This window comes from Pantherophis guttatus, chromosome 4, assembly GCF_059756535.1.
Source record: "Pantherophis guttatus breed Tessera chromosome 4, ASM5975653v1, whole genome shotgun sequence".
NCBI lineage: Eukaryota > Metazoa > Chordata > Lepidosauria > Squamata > Colubridae > Pantherophis > Pantherophis guttatus.
Window position 1 is genome coordinate 78,914,053 of NC_142066.1, and position 25,962 is coordinate 78,940,014.

Genomic DNA, 25,962 nt, shown 5'->3' on the forward strand with positions numbered 1-25,962 from the left:
ATTAATGGCAAGGTTTTTTTGTTTTTTTTTAAAGTGACTCAAGCCAAGAGCTCTGTAAATTCCCCACCCCATTTTGGCTGCCTGCCTGGATTGGCTTGAAAAGACTAGCAAGTGATTTTTTTTTTTAAAAGCAACTGCAAGCGGAGAGTTCTGGCAGCATGCCTGGAGCCAATTGTTCCTGAGTGGAAAGCTGCACTGGAAACAGCTGATGGGAGACCGGCAGCATTGGGTAAAGTCTCTCCATTTACTTAATGATAGCAGTGATCAATTAACAAATGGAAAGAAATAGTAAGTCAGATCTTTGTTCATTTAACGACCCATTTGACTCAATTAATGAATTTGATTTTAAAAGATCTTAAAATTGAGTCTGATTCATTTGATGACATTTTTGACAGGCTCCATTAGGACTACCTATATTTGTGAAGTAAATAGTAAGCAGATCTAATTAAACCAAGTAAGGTGATCAAGGAGTTTCCATTTGATTTATATGTCAATTGCTATTAACCCCAGCCTCTATGACAGTGGCAAGGATTTAGAGAATTCAAGTCCAAACTATAGAATTGGAAATAATTCTCATTGGAAGAGGAATTCAGAATAGACCTAGAAATCTTTGTGTATTGATATTTTCATGGGCTGTTTCATAAGTATCAAATCCATTTGAAAAATAAATGGCTAAATATCTTTTTTTGTATTTGCGTACATTTATTAAGTTACTTCAAGATACACAAAGGAAAAAAACATTAGGAAAGAAAGAGAATAGGATATTATAAGGTAAAGCAAAATGGGAATCTCCCTTCCAAAAGGTCTTCACAAATGAAAAGAAAATTTATTTAAAGAACAATATAATTATAATACAACTGAACAAAAACAGTGGTACTCCAAAACAAGCAGTCCAATCAAAAACAAAAACAAGTTAAACAAAACAAGGAAGTCTTAATTTCCCACCACCATTTTCTCCACAGCCATCTCAGAATGACAAATAGTTTTTCATTATAGAGAAAGTTAACCGTATTTATAAACAGTTTCAATACTGGAGCGCAAACTTATCTGTTGCAGAATAGTAGTATCGATCTCCCATGGATTTTTTCCAGCTGAGCCTCTAAAACATCTTGATATGCAGTTTGATCACGAAGTCAAGTCTCAAACATAGGCAAAACACAGTGAGGATTGGGAGCAGCTTGTGCATCACACGTCAGTTGATGAAGAGCTTAGGGCACCGGTAGTGCAGGGCAAGGCAGTGGCCAATCTTGCCTTGTGGTGCAGGGAACTGGTGAGCCATGCCAGGTACGTGCCTGTGCAAGGAGGTTCTTTCACTTTGGAGCTGGAGAGGGTGCCAGACACTGCCTGGAAGTGCTTAGTTCAGAGGCGGAGGGCTGCCTCATCTTGCCAGAACATCTACTGAACAGCAACAGCGGTTCCCTCCGGAGCGCCATGTCAGGAAGCCCTGCACATTCTCAAGCCTCTTGATTTACTTAATTATTGTGGAGGTTCTTAATGAACAGAAGCAAACAAGCTTGATTTTAGTTTGTTTTAACAGCCCAGATGATTCACTTAACAAACACGATAAAAAAATGAGTCACTTATTTTATGAGTTTTGACTTACAACACAAATGGCCAGGCTCCATTAGAGTCATACTTCAAGGACTACCTGTAGTACCACAATTTTATTTAGAGCATCCTGTGTATTTTGACCATATCACTTAAGAAACTTATTTATGCTTTTATAGTTTTTTCAGTTTAAACAATATCTGACCTTCCGAGACCACATCATGGCTTATTTCACTCACAGAAATATATATTTCTTTTCACATTCCATGGCAATTCCTTTCTGTATTCCCTACTATGTGCACCTTTTTGCTCTTGGCTCAATCTTTACTTCCAAATTCTTCCAAGTCTTGCTTACCTGTATTGTACTATTTTCTAAATCTACAATTTAGATTTGGATCCCAGTAATTTATTTTCTTTAATCATTTCCACAATATTGGTCTTCTGTTTAATTTTTATTCTTATCCTCTGGTTAATGAAAAACTAAGTATAATTGATTGAAGTAAATATATACCATATTTTCATTTTCCCTCAACTGTTCACCTTTTGCGTTAATAAGCTGTCAACTCCCTAAAGCAGGTATTTACAATGCTGCTTATTATCCTTTAAAGTGCCCTATACTTGGTAATAGGGCTGTGCATGCTTCAAAACTCGTTCTGAAGCAAGGCTTTGAGCTTCACTCAACACATGAGCACATTTCTCCCCTACTAATTATAGTAGTAATGTTTTTCTTCCATCTTTCATACAAGCCTAAAAATGATGCCATTGTTTTCAGAAGTTAAGTAATTCAAGAAACTCTTAAAGCAAAACAACAGATACAGTTGTTTTAATTAATAGCAGTGTTGTACCGGTAGTGCTTACACAAGGCACAAAACAATACTTGTGAATGCATGCACAGCTCTAATATAAAATACTAGCTGGATACCAATGCTTTGCTACAAAACTATGTGATCATGCTTGATAAATCAACACTTACAGCTTGAAAATTAATGAGTAGTTACAATCGACCTCTCCTCTCCCCTTCTCTCCCTCAGCCTTGCCGCAGAGGCCTCTCCTATCCCATCTCCTTCTCTCCCTCAGCCTTGCCCCACAGAAGCCTCCCCTATCCTCTTCTCTCCCTTAGTCTTGCCTCACAGAAGCCTCTCCTCTCCTATCCCCTTCTCGCCTTCAGGTTTGCCCCACAGAAGCCTACCCTATCCTATCCCCTGGTTGCTGCTGTGAAAGTAAAAGTGAAACTCCTCTCTTCTGCTTGTGTTTTGCATTTGGAACAAATTTCTTTTCAGGTGGGGAGGGGGGAGTAGAACTCCTTAGCATCAGAAGGCTGTTTGGAAAGTGAAAAAGTATTTGCTGTGTGAGCAAGGAAACAGGAAGGAGCCTGGCCGCAGCTTAGCTCAAGTGTTCTGTATTAAAGCTGCTTCCTGCTGTGAAAGTAAAACTGAAAGTGAAACTCCTCTCCTCTGCTTGTATTTTGCATTTGGAACAGATTTATTTTCGGGTGGGGAGGGCGAGTAGAACTCCTTAGCATCAGAGCATGTTAATTATAATATACAAAATACTAATGCTGTGATGCTCATTTCGAAAAATCCTTTCTTAGTGAGCACCTAGAAGCCAAGAGGAACATATGTGCCAAATTTCAAGTTTGTAGGCTTCCTGTTCTGGAGATTTCGTGATTACAGCATAAGTGGTTTTCGCGTTTATATATACATATATAGATTGTCACCCCTGTATTAAATTCGTATTTTTCTAACTGCTCCAAATATAAATAAAGTGACAATCCCTTTATCTCTTTGACCCTAGAAGATGGTAATTTCCCTTCTATACATTCCACCTATGAATGATACATTCACAGAATTACAATGAATATGAGCACCTGATTACCTTATCTCCAAACTGTACATGTTGAGTGAAAACCAAAGGCTTTTCTCTATAATTACAAATTCCGTACAGAGCTCCAATTATTTGTAAAGACATTTATATGTTAACCCCCTTTTCATTTCATCTTCTGCAAATACAAGATTTTCCTACAGATATTTAATATTTATAGTAAAAATAAAAATAGCATGCAAACAAAAGTCTCACAATAAAATTAATTGTTCCAACAATGAATTAATAAGTAGAAGTACATCAGAGTAGAAGGAACACCTAGAATACCTGACCAATTATTGAAGAAATAGTTATGGAGAAATTAAAATTAAATGTCAAATCATCACTCAGGACTGCATTGTTCTTTGTTAAGAGAGGTGGTTACAATAGGAGATGCTTTCATCTTCTGATATAGGAATAAATGTGTATGTAAAAGACCTTAGTGAATCATGCATAAACATGTCTCAGTCTAGAGATTTCATAATTAATACACAGATTTTCTATGTTGTTTACCACTTCACAAATTTTCAGAAGGAATCAGTACATTATTCACTCTTACAACAACTAAAATTAAAAGATACGATTTATATGAACTAGCTTTTCAAGTTGTGTACAGAGAATCCCTAGTTCATAAGTCATTTAACATGGAAGAAAAGTAGTTGGGAAATCTCTTCAAGGCTATACTGATATTCAAGTTATCATTGTTGTATTCTAATTAAAGAATAGTTTACTGAGTATAAAGAGACCAAACTAGTCTACAAGAAAAACCAAATGAAGAATAGAAAAGAGGTAACAGCCTACAAGCAAGAACTGGCGGGATCACAAAATAGACAAAATAATAAAAAAGTGAAGAAGCTAAAGTGCTCCAGGACTTCAGAATTCAAAAAGACAAGCAGCTGTCACATAACATCCCAGACTTAACAACTGTTGATAAGATAAAAAGGTCTGGATATTGGACACTGCAATAATGGAGACAACAGAATAAAAAAGAAAGAACTGGAGAAAATCAAATACCTACAGAACAACTATGGCAAAAGAAAACAAAGACAATACCAAAAGTGATAGGTGCTTTGGCTGCAAATTCAAAATATTTGGAGCTTCATATGGACACCACTGGCATTAATGAAATCACCACTAGTCAACTGCAAAAGGATTAGGGTTACAATATGTATTTTCTGGAATGAAAAAAACTATAATCAGAGTAACAATACATATTTTACACATATGTACTTTATTTCTACAGGAAATCCTTGAATTATGAATGTAATGGAGCCTGCCAGTTACATTCTAGCTTGAGGATTTGTTAATTGGATTACGTAAAAGGAACGAGCCCATCCCTCCTCTTTCCAATGCATTTGTTAATTGAATGCACAGGTCGTTAAGAGCATATCGGGTACCTCAAGAGTGAAAACCATTGAAGGCCTAGTGCAGACACAAGACCACTGCCTCCAACCACCCAAGGCCTCCCTTTGTGCGGTGACACAAATGGAGACAACCAGGCAGGTTTGGCACTCCAGTAAGTGGCAGGGCAGGTCTACGCCCATTTGTGAGATAGGCTGGGGTTCAGTAGGGAATGGGAGAGGCAAACCCAGCGCTCGCAAATTGCAAAAATGTTTTTCCAAAGAAGATGGAAGTATATGTAAGAACACAGGGTCTAAGGAAAACAACTTCACATTGATGTCTTGAGTTCTGGAGATCTTCCAAAGGCAAACGAGAGGTCAGTGACAGATGGGGAGAAGCATGTGGAATGTGGTGGGCTACCAAAGCAAACTCAATGCCTGCAGATACCCGACAGGGCATGATGGGGGAAAATAGGCAGGGAGCATATTGCAGCATCTCTGCATCTCAGTTGTAAGGGTGAATGACCGCTGTGGTGCTACAACAGATGTAACTTTGGGACTGGGTCATAAGTACTTTTAATGGGGCTGTTGTAACTTTAAACCATCACTAAGTGAACTGTGGTAACTGGAGGACTATCCGTAATTTAATTTTGATTATATAATCAAAATAAATTGTATGACCCATTAAAACTTTTTTCTTCTTGAATTTGTTTCCATTTCCAAAACTAATAGTGATTCTGGTGATTATTCTTAGTCTTGCTGACATAACAATAATCTTCACTATATTTACTTCTCTTCTGGACTATCAAAATAATAACTATGTTGCATATTTCTTAAAAGTGTTTTAAAGTTTCCTGACAAGACATTGTATATATTTTAATAGTGACTATGAAGACAAGAAAAGCATCAGATAGATCTTTTCATACGGGAAAATAAGATTTATATATAGTTTCTCATTCTCTATATCTCAAAAATTCACCTGAACTTTAAATGACTCTTGACAGAAACCTTTTTCATCTACCCAGATCACCAAAATGGGAAGGCAGGCTATATTGTGAGTCCCGTCTATTAAGAAGGTTCACTAAACAGGATCTAAAAGAAGGGCTTTCTCTATAGTGGCTCCCTTCTTCTGAAATATCATTTCCTTGGAAATAAGTTGACCCTCTGCTTGCTATTTTTTCAGAAAGCCCTGAAGATATGGTTCTGTCAGCAGATCAGGGGATCCCAGACTGATTCAGAGTCCGTCAGTGGCTCCATATTATTGCATTTGTTACCACCATGGGTGAGGGGTCTCCCGGAGTTTTTATATTGTTGTTTTTTAATGATGTATGGTACTTGGAGTCATCATGTGTGAGTTGGGCTGCCATATAAATCTATTTAATAAATAAGAGATTATTCATTCACTATAGCAGTTTTCAGAAAATCATTTTGTTACAATATGCCATCTTATGGAGATTCTCAATCATCCAGGTCATGATTGTCCCACAGATGCTTTTTCAAGAGGCAAATGGACTTCGTTTTTCTTTGAGTCTACATTTTGGACAAAGAGGACCGCTAGTTTGAAAGACAGGTCAAAGAGGGTATATAGGTCAAAATTAAATAGCCCTCTCTCAACAGTGGGTGAGGGATATGACATCATCTATTTCCAGTGTACAACACAGTCCTTTTAGTAATTCCAAGAAGACTCCACACCCATTTGCAGTACTCAGATGACCCTGAGGATACAAATAAACCTCCAAGTACCCTCGATGACTCTCTAAAAGAATGCAAATGACTAACTGTCTGCAAGGAGCATAAATACTTCCATTCCCTACCAATCACTCAGAGCTGAAGATTTTTGGATAAGAAGCAAAATGTCTTCAAAGAAAAACAAGAAAGTCCAGTTGGCTCTTGAAAAAGCACCTTTAGGTGCCATGTTATGATAACACCTGATCTGCTACATGTAATGTAGTTTTTCCCCAGCTCTCTAAAATTAACACATTTCATATTTTAATATGCTTTTAGAGATATACTGAAAAAACAGAAAAAGCTTCTGCCAGGGGATGTTAGCAGCTAAAAGAAATATGATCATTTGCTTACAGTTGTAGGATATGAGATCACATTTAGAATAACAAGGCTCAAAAGATAGTTTATTCCATTTCTAGTCTATAAGAACCTGCATTCTGCAAAGTGCAACAGTCATATTAGACATTATCAGCCAGCTATTAATAATACACATTGAGCTATGTATGTACTGTAGAAGCCAATATCTATCATCAGCATACATAAGTCATCTTTTCTGACTGAGCTGTCTGGCAAGTGCTGGGAGGGCTGAAAACAGATGGGTCACTTATCCCAAGCTTGAGGTCAAAGAAACGAGTGGAGGTTGTCACACTGTAGTTCTTGGTGTAGGTTTCCTGAACTGGGTAACAGTCCTTGACTGTGTAAACTCCCACCCAATTTTCAACTGTAATGAAAGAAGCACAAATTCTTACTGGTTTTAGAGAAAAGCATGATTTTGAGTTTTCAAAGTAAATTACAAGACAATACAAAATAATTTCCATTTTCCTGACCACAAATGAAGGATTAATGCAATCATCCTTAAAAGCACTAACTCTGGGAATTGGTTTCATTGGTTTCAATGCAATTACTCTGCAGTGAGTGATTTCACAGTTAACGTAAGAGTGAAAGGTTAGTAAGAGCACCACTAGAAAAAAACAAGCCCCAAAACATTTTTTTAATGCTTTCAAGTCAATGTTGATTCCTGGTAGTGTCTGGAAAAATCCCTGCAGTTTCCTTGGCAATTTTGGAAGTGATATGTCATTGCCTCCTTGCTAAGGCTGAGACAATGACTGGCCCAAGATCACCCAGTTAGCTTTAAGCCTAAAGTGGGACTAGAAATCACCATCTCCTGGTTTCTAACCTGGTGCATTAAAACTACACCAAACTCTCCCCTTGCAAACTTGAGTGTTTTATATATCCAGATCTGTTCAAAATCTACTGGCTAATGCTTTCATATGTGACATTTGCCTGAATGAATATATGTAAGAATGGGTTACACAACTTTTTATAATTGAATTGGAGAGCTGTGCATTTTTAAGAATAATTGTATTTTGGCCTGTGTACTGTAAAATGGGGAGCTGCATCTGGTAAGTCATGTTTCCCATTTTATGAATTAGGCTAACTAAACTCTAAACATTTTGCAAGTCTAGGAGAAACAATGTTATAATGTTTCGTAGGTGCCCTGCTGGCAGGTTATTTGTTTTTAAAACTGAAATCTAGGGATATATCCAAAATTAAGACTAGAAAATATTTTTAAAATTCAAATTTGAATTTGTCAGTGCTTATACAAATGAGAACATAAAATATATTTCTTGTATATATGCTGATAATCACATAAGAATGATAACAATATAATGATGATGATGTTCACATGGGGACAAATTATCTCATTTAGGATCAGAAAATAATAATATAATACTTACATTTCCTAGCTGGCTTCCTGTCAGACCATTCCTGGACCATAATTTGATCACTTGGTCCTCCAATGTAGTACTGATCTTCATACGTTGAGTTGTCAGGAATGTCATAAGGATCCCAAGGCTCACTCAAAGAAATCTTGGAACACAGCTTTGTCAGTTGTTCAATCTGATACATTACTGCATCTTTATAAAGATATATGTATTCAAAAAATCTGAAACAGGAAAATTGGGGTAAGATTCTTGTTCGTATAATGTAACACAACTTAGAGGACATATTTAGTTACATCAATTACATCTGTCCACTACCTTTTAATCAATAACTAATTATTGATTTAATCAATATTTAGTTATTGATTAAAAGGCAGCGGATAGATCTGTGGATTTGTAAGGTAGGTTAGAGATTTCAAAGAGAAAGTATTAAAGTTATCATCAACTATAAGTCTTAGAATTCCTGAGTAAATTCCTGACAATCTTATTGACATAAAAATAATGTATATTTTTACATAGCGTGTTTCCCCGAAAAAAAGACATGCCCGGATAATAAGCTCTTTCGGGCTTTTCAGTGCATGCAATAAGCCACTCCTGCAAAATAAGCCCCCCCCATCAACTACTTACACGCATGCGCAGCTGGTCCCATTTCCTCTGGTTGCTTGCAGTGCAACCAAAATGAGTTGAGGCGGCGAGGCTGGAGGGGAAGGAAGGGGGGGAGATACTTTCCCCTCCCTGTTCTTCGCGCCGGCCGAGTGGCCCAACACGTCCCACCCCACCCCAATGGCAACAGCAACCTGGCTGCCTCCCTTCCCTGCCATCTCTTTATCAAGAAGGGTGGCAGGTGGGGCGGGGGAGAAGTAAGACACATGAAGCGAGACGTGGCTCCCCTTAACATCCCTTCTCCCCCCGCCTCGCCGGGCATCATAGGGCTCCTGCCCCTTGCTTAGCCACCCACCCCCTTTAGGGATACAATTTGGGGGTGGCAGGTGGGGCGGGCGAGAAGTGGGATGCAGGTCTTACCTTTCTGTCGCTTTCTTCACCATTGTGTCCAGGAAAACACGCTGTAAAAGAAAACCTTCTTGCGAATTCAAACTTCGCTCCACGCATCCTGCTTCTCCCCCACCCACCAATCCTCTCGATAAAGAAATGGCGGGGAAGGGAAGCAGCTGTTGCCATTGGGGTGGGATGTGTTGGGCCATTTAGCCAGCGCGAAGAACAGGGAGGGGAGGCGACTGCAGCGACAGGACATCCAGTCCCACACTCGCCGCCTCCTGCATCCCCAAAATAATAAGACCCCCCCATAATAAGCCCAAGCCTTATTTGGGGGGGGGGGTGAAAAGAAAATAAGACCCTGTCTTATTTTTGGGGAAACACGGTAGTTTACATTTTAGTTCACTTGTCTTTGTACCAATCACTGAAAGTTTGAAACCCCTTTTTTTCCCTAAATTATAGACAACTGCCACTCCTCTTCACCTCAATTTTTTCAATCTTCAATTGGGTAAATTTGATATTGTGGTCAGAAAATTGCAAACTGTGGGCTATAATGCAAGCATATATTTTTCAATATTTAATTGGGAATGATGTCATAATATATAGACAGATATTCAAAAATCAAGATCGAGGTATGAACAGAATCAATCCGGTAACTATGCAATAATAATGGGAAGAGAGCAGAATTTAAGCTTGAATCATTTGTGTATATATAATACTTTAAACAGTCCATACCTTTAAAAAAACCCTCTCTTTACACACTAAGGAGAAGGCTATACTAAAATACTGTAGTCTTGTGCAAAATACTGATTATAGCCATGATGGCGAAGCTATGGTACGTGTGCCACAGGTGGCACACAGAGCCCTCTCTGCCAGCCTATGAGCAGTTGCCTAGCTCAGCTCAACCCTGCATGTACGGGCACCTCCCACCAGCCAGCTGGTTTTCCGGTCTCTTCCACGCATGCGCAGGGAGCGGGGCACATGCGGGAGACATATGTGCATGCCAGGGGTGGGGGGCATGCACGGGGGCAGGGGGAGCACAGCGGGGTGCGCCCCCACGCAGCCCATTTTGGGCCTAGTAGCCTCTGCAGCGTCCTGGGCACATTTTTTGTCCCAGGAGGCTGCAGGGAGGCCTACTAGGTTCAAAACAAGCTGCAGGGGGGTCATGTGTGCATGCACGGAAGCAGGGGGAGCACGGGGGATCGTGCATGCATGCACGGGGGAGGGGCAGTCACACACGCATTAAATTATGGGTGCAGGCATGAAAGCACTTTCGGCACGCGACGACGAAAAGGTTAGCCATCACTGGACTGGTAAAGCAGAACGCCACTTTCTCTTGTAGTATAATGCAATATTGAGCATAAAGTGAGAATTGAAAGGGGATTATTTAGTTTTATACCCATTAGTTTTCCATGAGCCCATTGATAATTTCACTTATGAAAGAAATCACATTCAAAAATATGGCCTGCTAATGAGAAAAATGCTAAGGAAATTTGTCAGTTATAATCAATAGATGCAAGAGGGATTAAATATTTCCTCACCTTTATTCTGGGTTGACCAGAAATGAGTTGGAAGATATTAAATTGCCAAGATAATGTTTTATTTGTTTACCACATATATCTTTAATCTATGTAAGATTAAAAACACTACAATTTTAAAATTGTAACGTAAACATGCTAACCCATCTGCAGACTAATAGAAGTATCTGGAATTCTATTATCTGTTTATTTTATTTTGTATATCGTGTGGACTGAATCAAAGAGGGTTTCATTGCAACTGAAAATATCTGATTATATTTTTATTTATTTATTATTTATTAATTTTATTTCTATACCGCCCTTCTCCCGAAGGACTCAGGGCAGTGTACAGCCTAATTAAAAACACAAAGACAGAGTTTAAAAATAATTAAAATTATTAAATAATAGGCCCAATTTATAAAACCCCAAATTTAAAATCCCATTTAAAACCAATTAAAATCTTTACATTGATAGCCCAGCCTGGCGGAACAACATGGTTTTGAGGGCACAGCGAAACACACGGAGATCAGAGATTTTACGAATTTCTGGGGGCAGATCATTCCAAAGGGCAGGGGCTCCCACAGAGAAGGCCCTCCCCCTGGGTGTCGCCAGCCGACATAATTTGGCCGATGGCACCCTGAGGAGACCCTCTCTGTGGGAGCGAACTGGCCGGTGGGAGGCTACTGGTGGCAGAAGACGGTTGCATTCTGGCCCTGTGCTTCATTGTAATATTAGATGAAAACTGAACATAAAATGATTCAACATGCAAAATTTGGAATTACTTTCATCTCTAGCTCTTTTGTGCCATGGTCAAGATAGAGTAAGAAAACATAGCCATTATTCTTTAAAAATACATAGTCCTTGACTTATGACCAACATTTCTATTGTTAAGTGAAACATTTGTAAAGTGAGTTTTGCGCCATTTTAACTACTTTTCTTTCTAAAGTTGTTAAGTGAATCACTGAAGATTTTAAGGTTAACATGGTTGTTAAGTAAATCTGGCTTCCCACTGACTTTGCTTGTCAGAAGGTAGCAAAAGGTGATCATATGACTCTGTGACACTGCAACCATCATAAATCTGAGTCAGTTGCCAACCATTACAACCATGAGGATGCTGCAATGGTCAAAAGTGTGAAAAACTGCTGCTATAACTTTGAACAATAAGTAAATTAACTGTCGTAAGTCACTTTTTTCAGTGCTGTTATAACTTTGAACAATAAGTAAATTAACTGTTGTAAGTCGATGACTACCTGTATAAAAAAAGAACAGGACAAGATTGCCCATTATCCCTCTTCTGTTTATTTTGGTTCTTGAAAAACTGAATAGGTACATAAAATGAAAGGATTATGGAATTAAAATTTTAAAAGAGACATAGAATTTAAGAACTTTTCTAGATGACTTGGTATTGGTTTTGGAAGATCCTTTAAAGGTATTTGGTATGTTGTTAATTGGTAAATTAAAAGAATTTGAGGTATTAGCAGGCTTTAAGACTATAAATAATAATAATAAAAATTGAGAAGCTGCAATGGTCAAAAGTAGGGAAAAACTGTCATAAGTCACTTTTTAAAATCCTGTTGTAATTTTGAACAGCCATTAAATGAACTTTTGTAAGTCGAGGACTACTGTAGTATTTAGTATATTTCTAGGAATTGTAGTTATTTTGTGGAACTTGGGAGTTAAATTATTTGAAAAATCTATCTTCTCCATAGTGTGACAACGGGAGGTGCCAGGCTGGGTTATTCTAGGCTCTAGCTCTATGGACTGAGTTGAAACTTCTGAGGTCCCGCCTCCCTGGTGAAGTTCCTCAATTTTCTTCAACTCGGCCTCTGCTCATGGACGCAACTTTTTTCACTCCAGAGCTTTGAGTTGAGTTTAGACATAATTCCCTGGAAAATTTTTCTTTTTTATTTCTTTTTCCTTCTTTTCCCTTTCAGGAATGTTTTGATTGTTTGCAGCGGGGGAGGGCTCTCCGCGGCTACGGATTTGAGCTGGGGGGTGGCCCCTTTGCAGCGCCTCCCACCCTCCCCAATCCCCATAGGTTCCTGCCTGGTTTTGGGGTGCTGCCTGGCTGGGTTTCGCCCCAGAGACTGCGGCTTGGCTCTGAAGTATCGAGGAGGCCTGGATTGCAGCCGCCAGTGCCGCGCCAGCCTCCTAGAACCTTGGCGCGGCTTGCCTTTGATCCCTCCTGATCAGCTGTAGAGCGGGGCCATTTGCAGCCTTTGTGGATTCTGGCTGCCTGTTTGGAGTTGCTGCGGCCACGCCAGCCTGTTGCAGCCTGGCCGCGGACTGTTGCCTTGCCACCTCACCTGGTAAGCGCTGGAAGCACAGTGGTGGTCAGTGCCAGCCGCCGGACCACGCTAGCCTTCCTTAGCCTGTCGCGGTCCCTAATTGTCTTCAGTCAGTCGCGGTGGCCTTGTTTCCCGCACATTTGTTGGCGGCCTATAGTCGAGAGGCTTTGGCCCCCCCACGGCATTGGACATTTGGCACAGGACTGGTAGGGCTCTCCGCGACAGCGGATGGGAGCCCTGGACAATTACTAGCCCTTTGTGGAGCCTGCGGGCTTGCATTGCAGCCTGACCTGGCTGGACCGGTGAGCCTGATCCTGGCCACTAATTTTGAACAGCGACGGTTGGAGCTGCCATTTTGAGGTTCCAGTGGCCATTTTGTCTTCAATCTGCCTCATGGGATCAGGCCAGTGTTTTGACTTTACACCCTGTTTCAACTTTATTTCAGGACATTTGGACTCTGTTGGTCCTTTAGGGGTTTTTTTGTGTCTTTTGCTCCCAGAAGGGGCTGGACAGAAGTCAAAGACATTTGTGCTCTTTCATTGAGGCCTCACTGTGGGCTTCGTGCCTAACGCCTGCTGATATGAAGGACACTGGCAGACAGGGCTCATTTTCGGCAGAGGGCTCTTGGTCGCCTCAGCCTGACAGGGTGGGCAGAGCGCCAGCCAAACCTAGGCCACCCAGCATTGCTGCGCTGCAAAGATTAGAGCCAGATCCAGATCCAGATCCAGAGCATGTTCAGGCCTCTCTAAAGCAGATGAAAAGACTGCCTTGATAAGACAAAAGGCCCTGGACAAAGAGCTTGCTAAAGCCTCAACTGGAGTTTTACCTCAGGCTTCGTCTAATTTGGCAATTTCAGACCACTAGCTGGCTTCTCCACATCCAGATTTGGCTGTTCAGCAGTCTCAGAATGTACCTTCACAGTCGAGTGCTGTCCGGCCCTGGTCCCCGATGCCCTGGGGGACCCTCAGCCAAGGCCTTTATTCAGAGGACTATCACGGTGAGGGGGATTTTTCAGATTTGGACCAGGATTCTCTCTCGAGACCGCTCTTCAAGGGTCTGTTTAACCCAGCCCTTCTGAAACCATTGTTAGCAAAGGCACGGGCTACAGCACGTCTGGGCCAGACCCCTACACCTTCTGGTCCTGCCATGGGCAGTGGAGTACAGGATGATTTCCTGTTAACGGAACAGGTGGTGGAGGCAGATACCATTCCTATACCTGAGATGTTTTTGGACATGATCCGTCAGCAGTGGGCCTCACCGACCATGGCTTCTAGGGCCACTGGGTTAGATAATCAGCTTTTTGGAGTAGATGCAGCCCTGATTAATTTGCTGGAGGTCCCGAAGGTGGATACTCTGGTGGCGGCGCTCACATCTTTTTCCGTTTTACCACCAGATGCGGAGGATGCTTTTGAAGGCAGAGGGAGGGAGGGAGGAGACAGCACTCCACCGGGCTCACCTGCCGGATTCTTGGGCTATCAGGGCATCCACGGTGGCATCCTTCCTTACCAGGATGTCAGTCCAATGCCTGCATCAGCTCCAGTTCTCCATGAATCTGGAGAAGTGCCACCTTCTGCTTTCAGTGAGGCTCATTCACCTAGGGGCCATGATAGACACTTGGGCAGGTGTTCTTGTCCCAGGAACGGCAGGAGAGCATACGGGCCTTGATTCAGCTCATCTGGCACGAACAGAGGGTGCCAGTGGCCCAATTGTTCCAACTCTTGGGGAAGATGATCTCCTGTCTGGCCATAGTCCCATGGACAAGGTTCCATGCACAACCACTACAGTGATTCTTGCTCCCTTTTCAGAGGGCGGGCACCAGCTCCTCAAAGGTATGGGTACGGGTGCCATCACGAGTGCTCCTCTCTCTGTCTTGGTGGGTGTCAGAGGCCATCCAGAGGGGCTCTTTTTTCAGGGAGCCTTGCAGGGTGACTGTGACATCGGACGCCAGTCTTTTCGGCTGGGGTGGCCATTGTGGGTCTCAGGTAGCCCAGGGACGCTGGTCTCAGCTGGAACTCTTCAACTGGTTGGAGTTACGGGGTACCTATTTAACCCTTCAGAAATTTCTGCCACAGGTGAGGGGGCAGCATGTTCTTCTTCTCACGGACAATACAACTATGAAGGGCCATATAAACAGGCAAGGGGGGGACTCGGTTACGAGCTCTGATGCTAGAGGCGGAGGCCCTTTGTCAATGGGCAGAGACTCACCTTTTGTCCCTGATAGCGGACCACATCGCCGGGTCGTCCAACGTCCGAGCCGACTGGCTGAGCCGGGCCACCATGGATCCATCGGAGTGGAGGCTCCATCCCAGATTGTTTGCGGACCTTGTCAACCGGTTCAGTCAGCCGGTAGTGGACCTCTTTGCCTCTCCAACGAACACTCACCTTCCCCGGTTTCTGTCCCGGTTTCCTGCCCCGGGAGCGGAGGGGATGGATGCTCTGAGGACCCCATGGCCCAGGGGACTCTTATATGGCTTCCCTCCCCTGCCCGATTCCGGCTATCATTAGGAAGGTGTTGTTGGAGAGGGTAGAGATACTGTTGGTGGCCCCCCATTGGCCCAAGAGGCCGTGGTTCACTGACCTGGTCAGCCTGTCTGTCGCCAGACCCTGGAGGATTCCCCAGGACAGATTCTCCCTCAGCCAGGGGCCAGTGCAGCATCCCGACCCCCAGAGGCTGCAGTTGGCTGTTTGGCAGTTGAGCAGAGGCTCCTTAGATGGGAGAAGTTTTCTACCAGGGTCATCCGGACGATTCAGGCAGCCAGGCAGCCTTCAACAACGTGCATCTACAACGCCACATTGACCAAGTTTGCCAATTGGTGTGCCACGAGACATTTGGACCCTACTTCAGCCTCAGTGGCAGAAGTAAACTCAGTGGAGTTTTACAAGAGGGCTTGGAACTGGGACTTTCCCCTAATACTCTGTGATGGCAGGTGGCTGCACTGGGCTCTGTTTTTTGTTTTGGATTTGATTTATATGTTATCTGTTTTGACCTTTGGGGACTGGGGCTCCCTCACTTACCATCCGAGGGTGCGTGCGGGCCTTTCTACGTGGAGCATTTAAAGTCTCCTAAGCTCCAGTGTTATCCAACTTGGGACCTGACTAAGGTTTTACAGGCATTGACCAAGGCACCTTTTGAACCATTGAGGGAGGCTAATCTTCGCCTCCTCTCGTGTAAGGTTGCTTTCCTTGTGGCCGTTACGTCTGCCCGACGGATATCAGAGTTGGCAGCATTATCAGTGAGGAAAGACTTGTGTATTTTTCACTCAAACACGGTGGTCCTGCGGCTGGACCCTACCTTACTTCCTAAAGTCAACTCCTTGTTTCACCGAGCACAGGAGTTGGTCCTGCCAGATTTCTGTCCCAGGCCTCAGCACGCCTTGGAGCAGACCTGGCATATGCTGGATGTTAGGAGGGCCCTCTGTATTTATATCTCACGGACCTCTTCATTCCGGAAAATGGAGTCCCTGTTTATCTCCTTTCAACCATCAACTCTAGGCCACAGGGTGACCCCTTCCACAGTAGGGCGTTGGCTTAGGACATGTATAGCATGAGCTTACAAGCTTCAAGCTCTCCTGGTGCCTCAGGGGATAACGGCCCATTCTACCCGCAGTGCAGCTACAACAGCAGCCTGGGCTACTCAGGCTTCCGTAGAAGAGATTTGTAGGGCGGCTACGTGGACATCATCCTCTAGCTTTATATGTCACTACAAACTTGATTCCTATGCCTCGGCAGAGGCTGCGTTTGGGAGAAGGGTGTTACAAAGGGTCCACAAAGTGACAGGGTCATCAGCCCAGAACAGTTACCACCCATAATTCTGGCCAGATTTGGTATATCCCAGCCTGGCACCTCCTATTGTCACACTATGGAGAAGGGACGTTGGTCTTACCGTGATACGTCCTTTCTCATAGTGTGAAATGGGAGGTGCCAGCCCTACCCATTTTTCTGTCTGGTCCAACTCCCGTAGGGTGGGGAGTATTTGTTTCTGTCTTTCAGAAGGATTTCCATTCGCTTCGTCTTTGTTGTCAAAACTGAGGAACATCACCAGGGAGGCGGAACCTCAGAAATTTCAACTCAGTCCATAGAGTTAAAGCCTAGAATAACCCAGCCTGGCACCTCCCATTTCACATTACGAGAAAGGACATATCACGGTTAAGACCAACGTCCCTTCTTCAATACATTCCACAGTGAATGGTTATTTTATTTTGCCATGGCCTTGTGATGCTCATTTTAATGATGCTGTGGAAAAGGAAAGGCTCTGCTGTGCACAGTGTGGAATGATGTCCTATTGATTGTCATAGCATGAACAACATGTGACTGCTACTTACTATTTTGCCCAAAACTGCTATTTACTTCCAGGCTTTTGTCAAAACACCCCAGAGTGAACAATGGGTTCACTTATTTAATCACACTTGCTTAACAGATACATAATTGCTTAATAAAAGCAGCATTTGCTCAACAACTGCCACATTCATTTAACCACCACAACCATAAAAAAGGTTGTAAAATGGGCAGCCATGTGAAGACTCACTTTACAATCGTTATTACTTATGACTCTAATTGGCAGACTCCATTACAGTCATAATTTAAAGACTATCTGTATGTTACTAACCATATCTGTACCAACTATACATTCATTGAGCAATTTCCATCTTGAGACTGATTCTGAATGAGAAATCCCACTAATAAAGATAAATAAGGACTACCTATAGCAATAAATTACAGTTATTTCTCATTCATGAGACATTGGTCTACCTTGCTTTTCCAAGACTATAATTATCAGTTAACACAGATTATTTTTGTGTGTGTTATATTTTTGTTTAGTTCTTTTAATGGGAACTAAACAAAACTATTCTATACCAATAGTATGAAACATTCTGTGCCAGTAGCATATATATATATTCTTTTTATAACTCAAAATGTTTTTATCAATAGCCAAACACTGTTTCCTTAATTTCTTGTTGGTAAAGATGCTAGCATTCCTTTATACTTTTAAAGTCTTATGCTTTTAAATTCTTAAAGTAAGAATTAACCACGAGTCAATTCTTACTTTTATGTAATTATTTAGTTATATGCCAAATGATATACTGAAACTAGTGCCACATAACTGATATATCCAGTTTTCCATCAACTGTGTAGAAAGTTAGACAAACACTTCAATCCTTAGCTGCATAATTGCTCCAACACTGATATTATACTATATATGAAAAGGTCACAGCTATTAATTTAATTAATTTAATAAAACAACAAACTTTTAACAACTGTCTACAAAAGCATAGAAAAGTTACCCTATTACTCTTGATTTTGCTTTTTGTTACATTTTATTAATTTCATTGTATTTCCTTTGATTATAATTCTTTCTATGTCCAATATAAATGTACTAAAATGTAGTGTTAGTTTTCTACCCCAGCGATGAACCTGTGGTTGATCCAAATTGAAAAAGTAAAAAAACAAAACAAAAAACTCACAGCACTACAAGGGCTCTTCTTCATTCTTGGACAGTTGAAATTGGACAGACAGAAAGAGGATATCTCACATTATCTCTGGAAAGAAGTGAGGGATGACAGTCACACTGATACAAGGAAGACGGTGACTAAATCAATAAATGAAGTTATTCAGTAAAGGTTAATAGTTGAAATTCAATGCAAATGTCCTTAATGAAAATCAATGCTGCTTTCTTTGGACAGCAATCCTAAGGCAATATTATGTGAATCTTGGCTGGACAAGTTCTTGTCCTCTCTGAATCAACTGAAGGTCAAATGATGTTAAGGAACCCGAAGAGAATAATCAAAATAGCCTTTTCAAATAGGCAGAATTATAAGTAGTGCCAGATGTAGTCCTACTTCAGAGCTGAGTCACTGTATATTATCAAAATTTATCCTACCAATGGACTACATGACAAGTGAACTTCTGCATACAGAACATGACTACTCTTCTCCCAACTGTATTGACTCCACTGGCGGATGCCATTCTATTAATTATTGGACATAGTTGGAAGGGAAAAAAACAATGCTTCTATTGTAAATATGATGAATGTGAAACCATTCAAAATAAATTAATAAAAGCAAATCTCATGAATAAATAGTAATAAAGTAACTGTAAGTAATTGCCTGTATGTTTTTCCCACATGTTTATTGATGGGATTTGTAATTCAGAGTCAGTTCCAAGATGGAAATTGCTCAAAGAATATATAGTTGGTACAGATATGGTTAAAAGCATACACTGTGTGCACAATTATTAGGCAAGTGAGTATTTTGACCATCATTTTTATGCATATTTGGCACCTCCAAGCTGTATAAACTTGAATGCTTATTGGATACAAACATATCAGGTGATGTGTATTTGTGTAATGAGGGAGAGTGTGGTCTAAGGAGATCAACACCCTATATCAAGGTGTGCATAATTATTAGGCAGCTTCTTTTCCTCAGGAAAAATGGGCCAAAATGAAATTTAACTGACTCTGAAGTCAACAATTGTTAAAAAGTCTTTCAGAGGGATGCAGCACTCTTGATGTTGTTAAGATATTGGGGCATGATCACAGAACCATCAAACATTTTGTTGCAAATAATCAACGGGGTCGCAAAAAACGTGTTGAGGAAAAAAAGACATACATTAACTGCCAAAGATTTGAGAAGAATCAAATATGAAGCTATCAGGAACCCATTATCCCCCAGTGCTGTCCTATTCCAGAACTGCAACCTACCTGGAGTGCCCAGAAGTACAAGTGCGCAGAGACAGGCCAAGTTAAGGGAGGCTGAAACCCGACCACCAGTGAACAAGTTGAAACGGCAATACCGGGCCAAGCAATATCTGAAGACAGATTTTTCAAGGGTTTTATGGACTGATGAGATGAGAGTGACTTTTGATGGACCAGATGGATGGGCTCGTGGCTGGATCAGTAATGGGCACAGAGCTCCACTTCGACTCAGATGCCAGCAAGGTGGAGGTGGGGTACTGGTATGGGCTGGTATTGTTAAAGATGAGCTAGTTGATCTTTTCGGGTTGAAGATGGACTCAAAATCAACTCCCAAACCTACTGCCAGTTTTTAGAAGACACTTTCTTCAAGCAGAGGTACAGGAAAAAGTCTGCGTCTTTCAAGACCACTATGATTTTTATGCAGGAGAATATTCAGTTTTGAGGTTTATTAACATTTTGGATTGACCGAGGGCACTAGTTGTTCAATAATAAAATTAATCCTCCAACATACAACTTGCCTAATAATTGGGCACACAGTATATTTAGTTCTTGGGCTAAGACTTTAATTAGTTAACAGAGATTATTATTCTATGTGCTATATTTTTGTTTGATTTCTTTTTATGGGAAACAATTTTTTTGTAACTTAGCCTTAAACAAATAGTTTAAGAAAAATAACTTTTTCACTTTTTCACTATTAAAAGCTTAACTACTTTAAACAGTGTTTGCTTCTTATCAGTTGAGAAGAAAAAATGCAAGTATGTCATTTTCTCCATGTGTAAAAAAAAAGACCTCTCTAATCACCATTGACTCTTGTCTACCAAAACATCTCAATTCTCACATGCAAGGAACGACATATAGGTATACTTATTTTATAAAAAAGCCATCATTTTGTACATAACTTGATTTGATTTAATTCTGTGGCAGCAATTATGAGACAAAATGCTATAGAAATATAATTAAACTTGGACCTGAATGTCATTATCTGAACGCAGAAATTACTTTTGAAAGTGTGTTTCATTACCTCACATCCTGCTGGGCTATTGCCAAAAACTCTAATTAACACAATGGGAATTGTATTAATGTGTTAGATATAAAGAGTATATTAAACTTTTTTCTCTTCTGTAAGTGAATTATTACTTTTCCATGCTTTAAAAGTTTATTTGCATGAGTAAAATACATATGATACATACAATACATACATTGTTTTTTTGAACATTAAGGATTGTTACAGCTTAATTATTCCATTATTTATAAACATGAATGCCTTTTGAGATCATAATTTTCTATTGTAAACTGCTATTAATGTTTCAGTTAATTGATTTCCAATTTGTGCGCTTTCCAAATTAACTAAAATTAATGCACAAATCTCTATAAAACATCAACAATAAGTTCCTACAACCATTTTTTTGTGTATCTAAATTTGTACTAAATGCACTGTATCATTTCTCCTCAGCTGAATTGACATCTCTGATTTTGACAGAACAATTTTAGGGTTCTGATATCTACCAGAACTCAAAAAACTTGCCTCTTTGACTAGCTCTTTTCTTTAGAATAAAAACAAAAGTTTCAGAGATTACTTAGGGCAGAACTGAATGAACTTGTTTGCACATCATATTAAGAAGCAGTCACAATATCTAGATGTGATCTAAGGTATATATTTAACCATGACATGATATTTTGCCTACAACTGCTAACAGTGATAGCTTAGCCAAAGTTCCTTTTTCAGAAAAGTTTCCCTCTTTTCCCTACAATTCAAATTCAATAGAAACCACCAGCATGTTTTGTTGTATTGCTCCTATTATAAAGGTAGCCAGCAATTTTTCATATTTCCCATGCTGGAACTTTTTTGTTATATTTTATCTTGATTTTCTCTTTTCAAACCACATGCCTAACATTACATATAATGTAGCTACATTTTGTAACGAGCAGTGAAAGATGAAAACAAATTACAAGAATAAATGCTATTCTTGTAACAAAGAATATGTGCTTACTTATGTCATTAGAATTATAACTGAATAATACAGTTCAATAATTCAATAATTTTTTAATTATGCTACATTGCTATCATGCAATTTTATTGTCCAACTCTTTTATTGTTCTGGACATTAAATGAAAACATTTGTGGTGATGATAAGGATGAATGTAGGTATGTGTGCATACCATATTCTTATGCCAGTTCTTCACCATGCATTTGGTAAAGGAAACAGAAGGAAAATAAAATAGAGAGAAAGAATGTTATGGCAAAAAGTGAAATATATAAATTGTGCTGGAGAAAACTAAAAGTTGTAAAAATTTTGACTTCGGCCAATACTCTGTTCAGAAAAAATGTATTGTTTGTTTGTTTGTTGTGTTGCCGACCTTGATATCTGTCTGTCCTCTGTTTTTTAGTTTTTGAAAGGTTGGAACTGAATATTATGAAGCCAAAATTATGTGTACAAATGTACAAGCAAACCAAATACTAGGTAGCGCAATAAGGGCCCAAATAAAGACTTGGGGAAGAGAATTAAGTATCTTTAAAGAGGCTGGAATTCTACACAGCATAATCATAACCCAGTTAAACGTGCAAATTGATTCTTTTTATGTGATTATACTAACCCAAACATATGGAATTGAACTGGGGCGTGGTGGGGTGGTCTGCATCTTCCTTCGCCCTATGTTTGTCCGCTGCTTCTTGCGCTCCCCCCGCCCGCAAAACTAATAAATAATAATAATAATAATAATAATAATAATAATAATAATAATAATAATAATAATAATAATAATAATAATAATAATAATAATAATAATAAAAAAACATTATCTGGGGCACTACTGCGTGGGGCTCTCTTGAATCGTACCGCTGTGATTCACCTGTTAGCTGAATTCAGCTTGTTGGGAATGAAGTCAAGTGGCACCCTATGCGATCTCATAAATGAACATTTCAGGGTTGGGCATCTTCGGAGCTGCACCAAACCACAACCGCACCGGAAAAGCAAGCTGGATTTGTTACCGGCCTGCATGAAACTCCCTCCTCTATTAGCGGATGATTCAATATGCGCGTGTGCAAGTTTTGCACGTTTCCCCGATCAGATACAACCAAGCGGCGTATGGGATTGGGTAGAAAATTTATTTCCCGCTTCGTGAAAGGCAAGGCTGGGAAAAAAGCAAAGCAGTTTTTCCGCGAATGTGACATTTCTCAAACGCTAGCGGAGACATAGGAAGGGGAAACTTACTTTTTGCAAGGGACGAACCTCTTTTTTTCTTCCAGAACACGGAGGCGCTGGTTAGGACTGTCGTAAGACACCATGGCACGGATATTCCTGCCGCTGCTGTGGTCGTACTCCACCGTGCGGCCCTCCCATTGCAGCGGGGCCTGGCAGGGGACGACCGGTTGGGCCCTTAATGCCCAGGTCAAGCGTAAGAAAATGCTAATGATCAGCAAGCTGAGGCTGACAGCGACGGTTTTTGGGGCCATCCCTTAGCCCACGTTCTCTTGCGCTCCGCGCGTTTAATGCTGCAGACTCGGTAGAATCCGCTCGTGAACGGTTCTCCTTTCCTCCAACGTCGTGCCCCCGATAGTCAATAGCAGTAGTGTGGGATTTAGAAGGCTGCGAAAGGAAATGCTGCTACTCGTCACGCCGCGATTGGACAGGAACTGCAGAGGGAGCTACTGCCAAACGTTTCGATCTTTACCCAAGGAGCTCTGCGCTTCTGCGCGGGGAAAATAACGAGGGTCTTTTGGTTTTCCCAGCTGGATCATAATGGCTGCAGGTCGCCGGCGGTGCTCTTGCAGGATTTCGTGGCAATGGTATCGATGCCCTAAGCAGGAAGCATAGTCGATTCGTCAGTTGTTACATACTCACGATTGTGGTCGTAGGTAGCATTATTAAGCAGGCTGAAGTCTTCTGTCTGCAGAATTTGGTTTCTTTTAGATGTTCCTTTAAATGGCAGCATTTTTTTGCTAGAAATTATAGTGGTCATTCAATTCTAACTCAAGCAATGCAGTATATAGAATTGGATCCTAACATTGACTTACCTCCTTGATTTATTTTCTAGGAGTCTTTATTTCACTGCCTCTACATGTGATTAGAGCCTGTTTGGTGTAGCAGTTAAGGTGTCAGACTGAAAACGAGATATTGAATTCTAGTTTTGCCTTAGGCAAAAAGCCAGCTGTGTCACCTTTAACAAGTTGCTTTCTCTCAGCCCTAGGAAGGAGACAATGACAAACCATTTCTGAAAAACCTTGCCAAGATAGGGAGTTATCTGGGCAATCTCTGAGAATATGACAAAATTGAACAGAAGAAGAAAAAATCCATATGATTACATTTGAATCCATTCCATAATGTGATCATGTTTCACAAACATTAGAAGTGCATATGTATTCTGGTGATTGTCCATTTGCTAACAATGATACTAATAAGACCCTTTTCACATTTTATTATTATTATTTATTATTGTTTATATTTATATACTGCCCTTCTCCTGAAGGACTCGGGGCGGTGAACAGCCAACAGATAAAACACAGAAATACAAAATTTAAAAACAATATTAAAACCCGATTAAATTAATTTGGCTCACAATTAAAAAACACCCCTGTATTAAAACCCATAATTAAACAGTTTAAAGATTAAAACAATTTAAAAGAGTTAGGCCAGCCCGGCTTGTTGAAATAAAAACGTCTTTAGGGCGCGACGAAAGATGCATGGATCCGGGATCCGCCATATCTCTGGGGGCAGCTCATTCCAGAGGGTAGGTGCCCCCACAGAGAAGGCTCTCCCCCTGGGGGCCGCCAGTCAACATTGTTTAACCAACGGCACCCTGAGGAGCCCCTCTCTGGGAGCGTACTGGTCAGTGGGAGGCTATCGGTGCAGAAGGCAGTCTCGTAAATACCCGGTTATGGGAGCCGAGTCGCTCCCATAACCACCCACGCGGCCACATTCTGGACCAGTTGGAGCCTCTGGGTGCTCTTCAAGGGGAGCCCCATATAGAGAGCATTGCAGTAGTCCAGGGGGGACGTGACAAGAGCATGAGTGACCGTGCGTAAGGCATCCCGATCCAGAAAGGGGCACAACTGGCGGATCAGGTGAACTTGATAAAAAGCCCCCCTGGGCACAGCCATCATATGCTCTTCTAAAGACAGCCGTGTATCCAGGAGGACACCCAAGTTGCGAGCCCTCTCTGTGGGGGCCAACAACTCACCCCCAATAGTCAGCGATGGCACCAACTGACTATATCGGGATGCTGGAAGCCACAGCCACTCGGTCTTGGATGGGTTGAGCCTGAGCCTGTTTCTTCCCATCCAGATCCGCACGGCCTCCAGGCACCAGGACATCACATCAAGGGCATCGGTGGGGTTGTCCGGGGTGGAGATGTACAGCTGAGTGTCATCAGCGTACAGATGGCACTTCACCCCGAAACCACAGATGATCTCACCCAGCGGCTTCACAAATGTTGAACGGAAGGGGCGAGAGAACCGGCCCTTGCGGCACCCCACACACAAGGCGCCTCGAGGTCGATCTCTGTCCCCCCCCGTCAACACAAACTGCGACCGGTCAGAGAGGAAGGAGGAGAACCACTGCAACACGGTGCCCCCTAGCCCCAACCCTTCCAATTGGAGCAGCATGATACCATGGTCGATGGTATCAAAAGCCGCTGAGAGATCTAATAGGACCAGGACAGAAGAGCAGCCCATCCCGAGCCCTCCAGAGATCAACGCGACCAATGCCATTTCCGTGCTGTGCCCAGGCCTGAAACCCAACTGGAACGGATCTAGATAGACTGTTTCCTCCAGGTACCGGGGGAGCTGTCACGCCACCACACTCTCAACAACCTTCGCCACAAAGCGAAGGTTGGAGACTGGACAATAATTCGCTAATACAGCCGGGTCCAGGGAAGGCTTCTTGAGGAGGGGCCTCACCACCGCCTCCTTCAAGGTGGCGGGGAAGTAACCCTCACTCAAAGAAGCGTTAATAATGCCCTGGAGCCAGCCTCATGTAACCTCCCGGGAGGCCAGCACCAACCAGGAGGGACACGGGTCCAATAAACATGTGGCTGCGCTAAGCCTGCCCAGAATCCTGTCCACGTCCTCGGGAGCCACCGGATCAAACTCCCCCCAGATAACATTCTCAAGGCCCGCCTCAGTCACCCCGCCTGAAACTACCCAGTCAGAGTCCAATCCTTCCCAAATTTGAGCGATTTTGTCATGCAGATATTGCACAAAGTCCTCAGCTCTACCCTGTAAGGGGTCTTCCCTCGCTCCCAGATGAAGCAGGGAATGGGTCACCCTAAACAGGGAGG

The 25,962-nt window shown here is 41.7% G+C and overlaps 1 protein-coding gene across 1 annotated transcript; it reads right to left on the reverse strand.

Annotated features, from left to right (window-relative positions):
* Nucleotides 1-681: 681 nt before the first annotated feature.
* Nucleotides 682-23,725, reverse strand: EPDR1 (ependymin related 1). The gene is made up of 3 exons (XM_034412641.3): nucleotides 22,899-23,725; nucleotides 8,213-8,421; nucleotides 682-7,194 (listed from the first exon to the last, which is right to left on the reverse strand). The coding sequence occupies exons 1-3, from the start codon at nucleotides 23,138-23,140 to the stop codon at nucleotides 7,004-7,006; spliced, it is 642 nt and encodes a 213-aa protein (XP_034268532.1). The 5' UTR covers nucleotides 23,141-23,725; the 3' UTR covers nucleotides 682-7,003.
* Nucleotides 23,726-25,962: the final 2,237 nt, after the last annotated feature.

Coding starts and splice junctions, on each gene's coding strand:
- EPDR1 (XM_034412641.3), bottom strand. CDS start 23,140: ATGGCCCCAAAAACCGTCGCTGTCAGCCTCAGCTTGCTGATCATTAGC. Junction 8,422..22,898: donor AGGTTCGTCCCTTGCAAAAA/GTAAGTTTCCCC, acceptor TTCCTGTTTCAG/ATTTTTTGAATACATATATC. Junction 7,195..8,212: donor CAGGAAGCCAGCTAGGAAAT/GTAAGTATTATA, acceptor CTTTCATTACAG/TTGAAAATTGGGTGGGAGTT.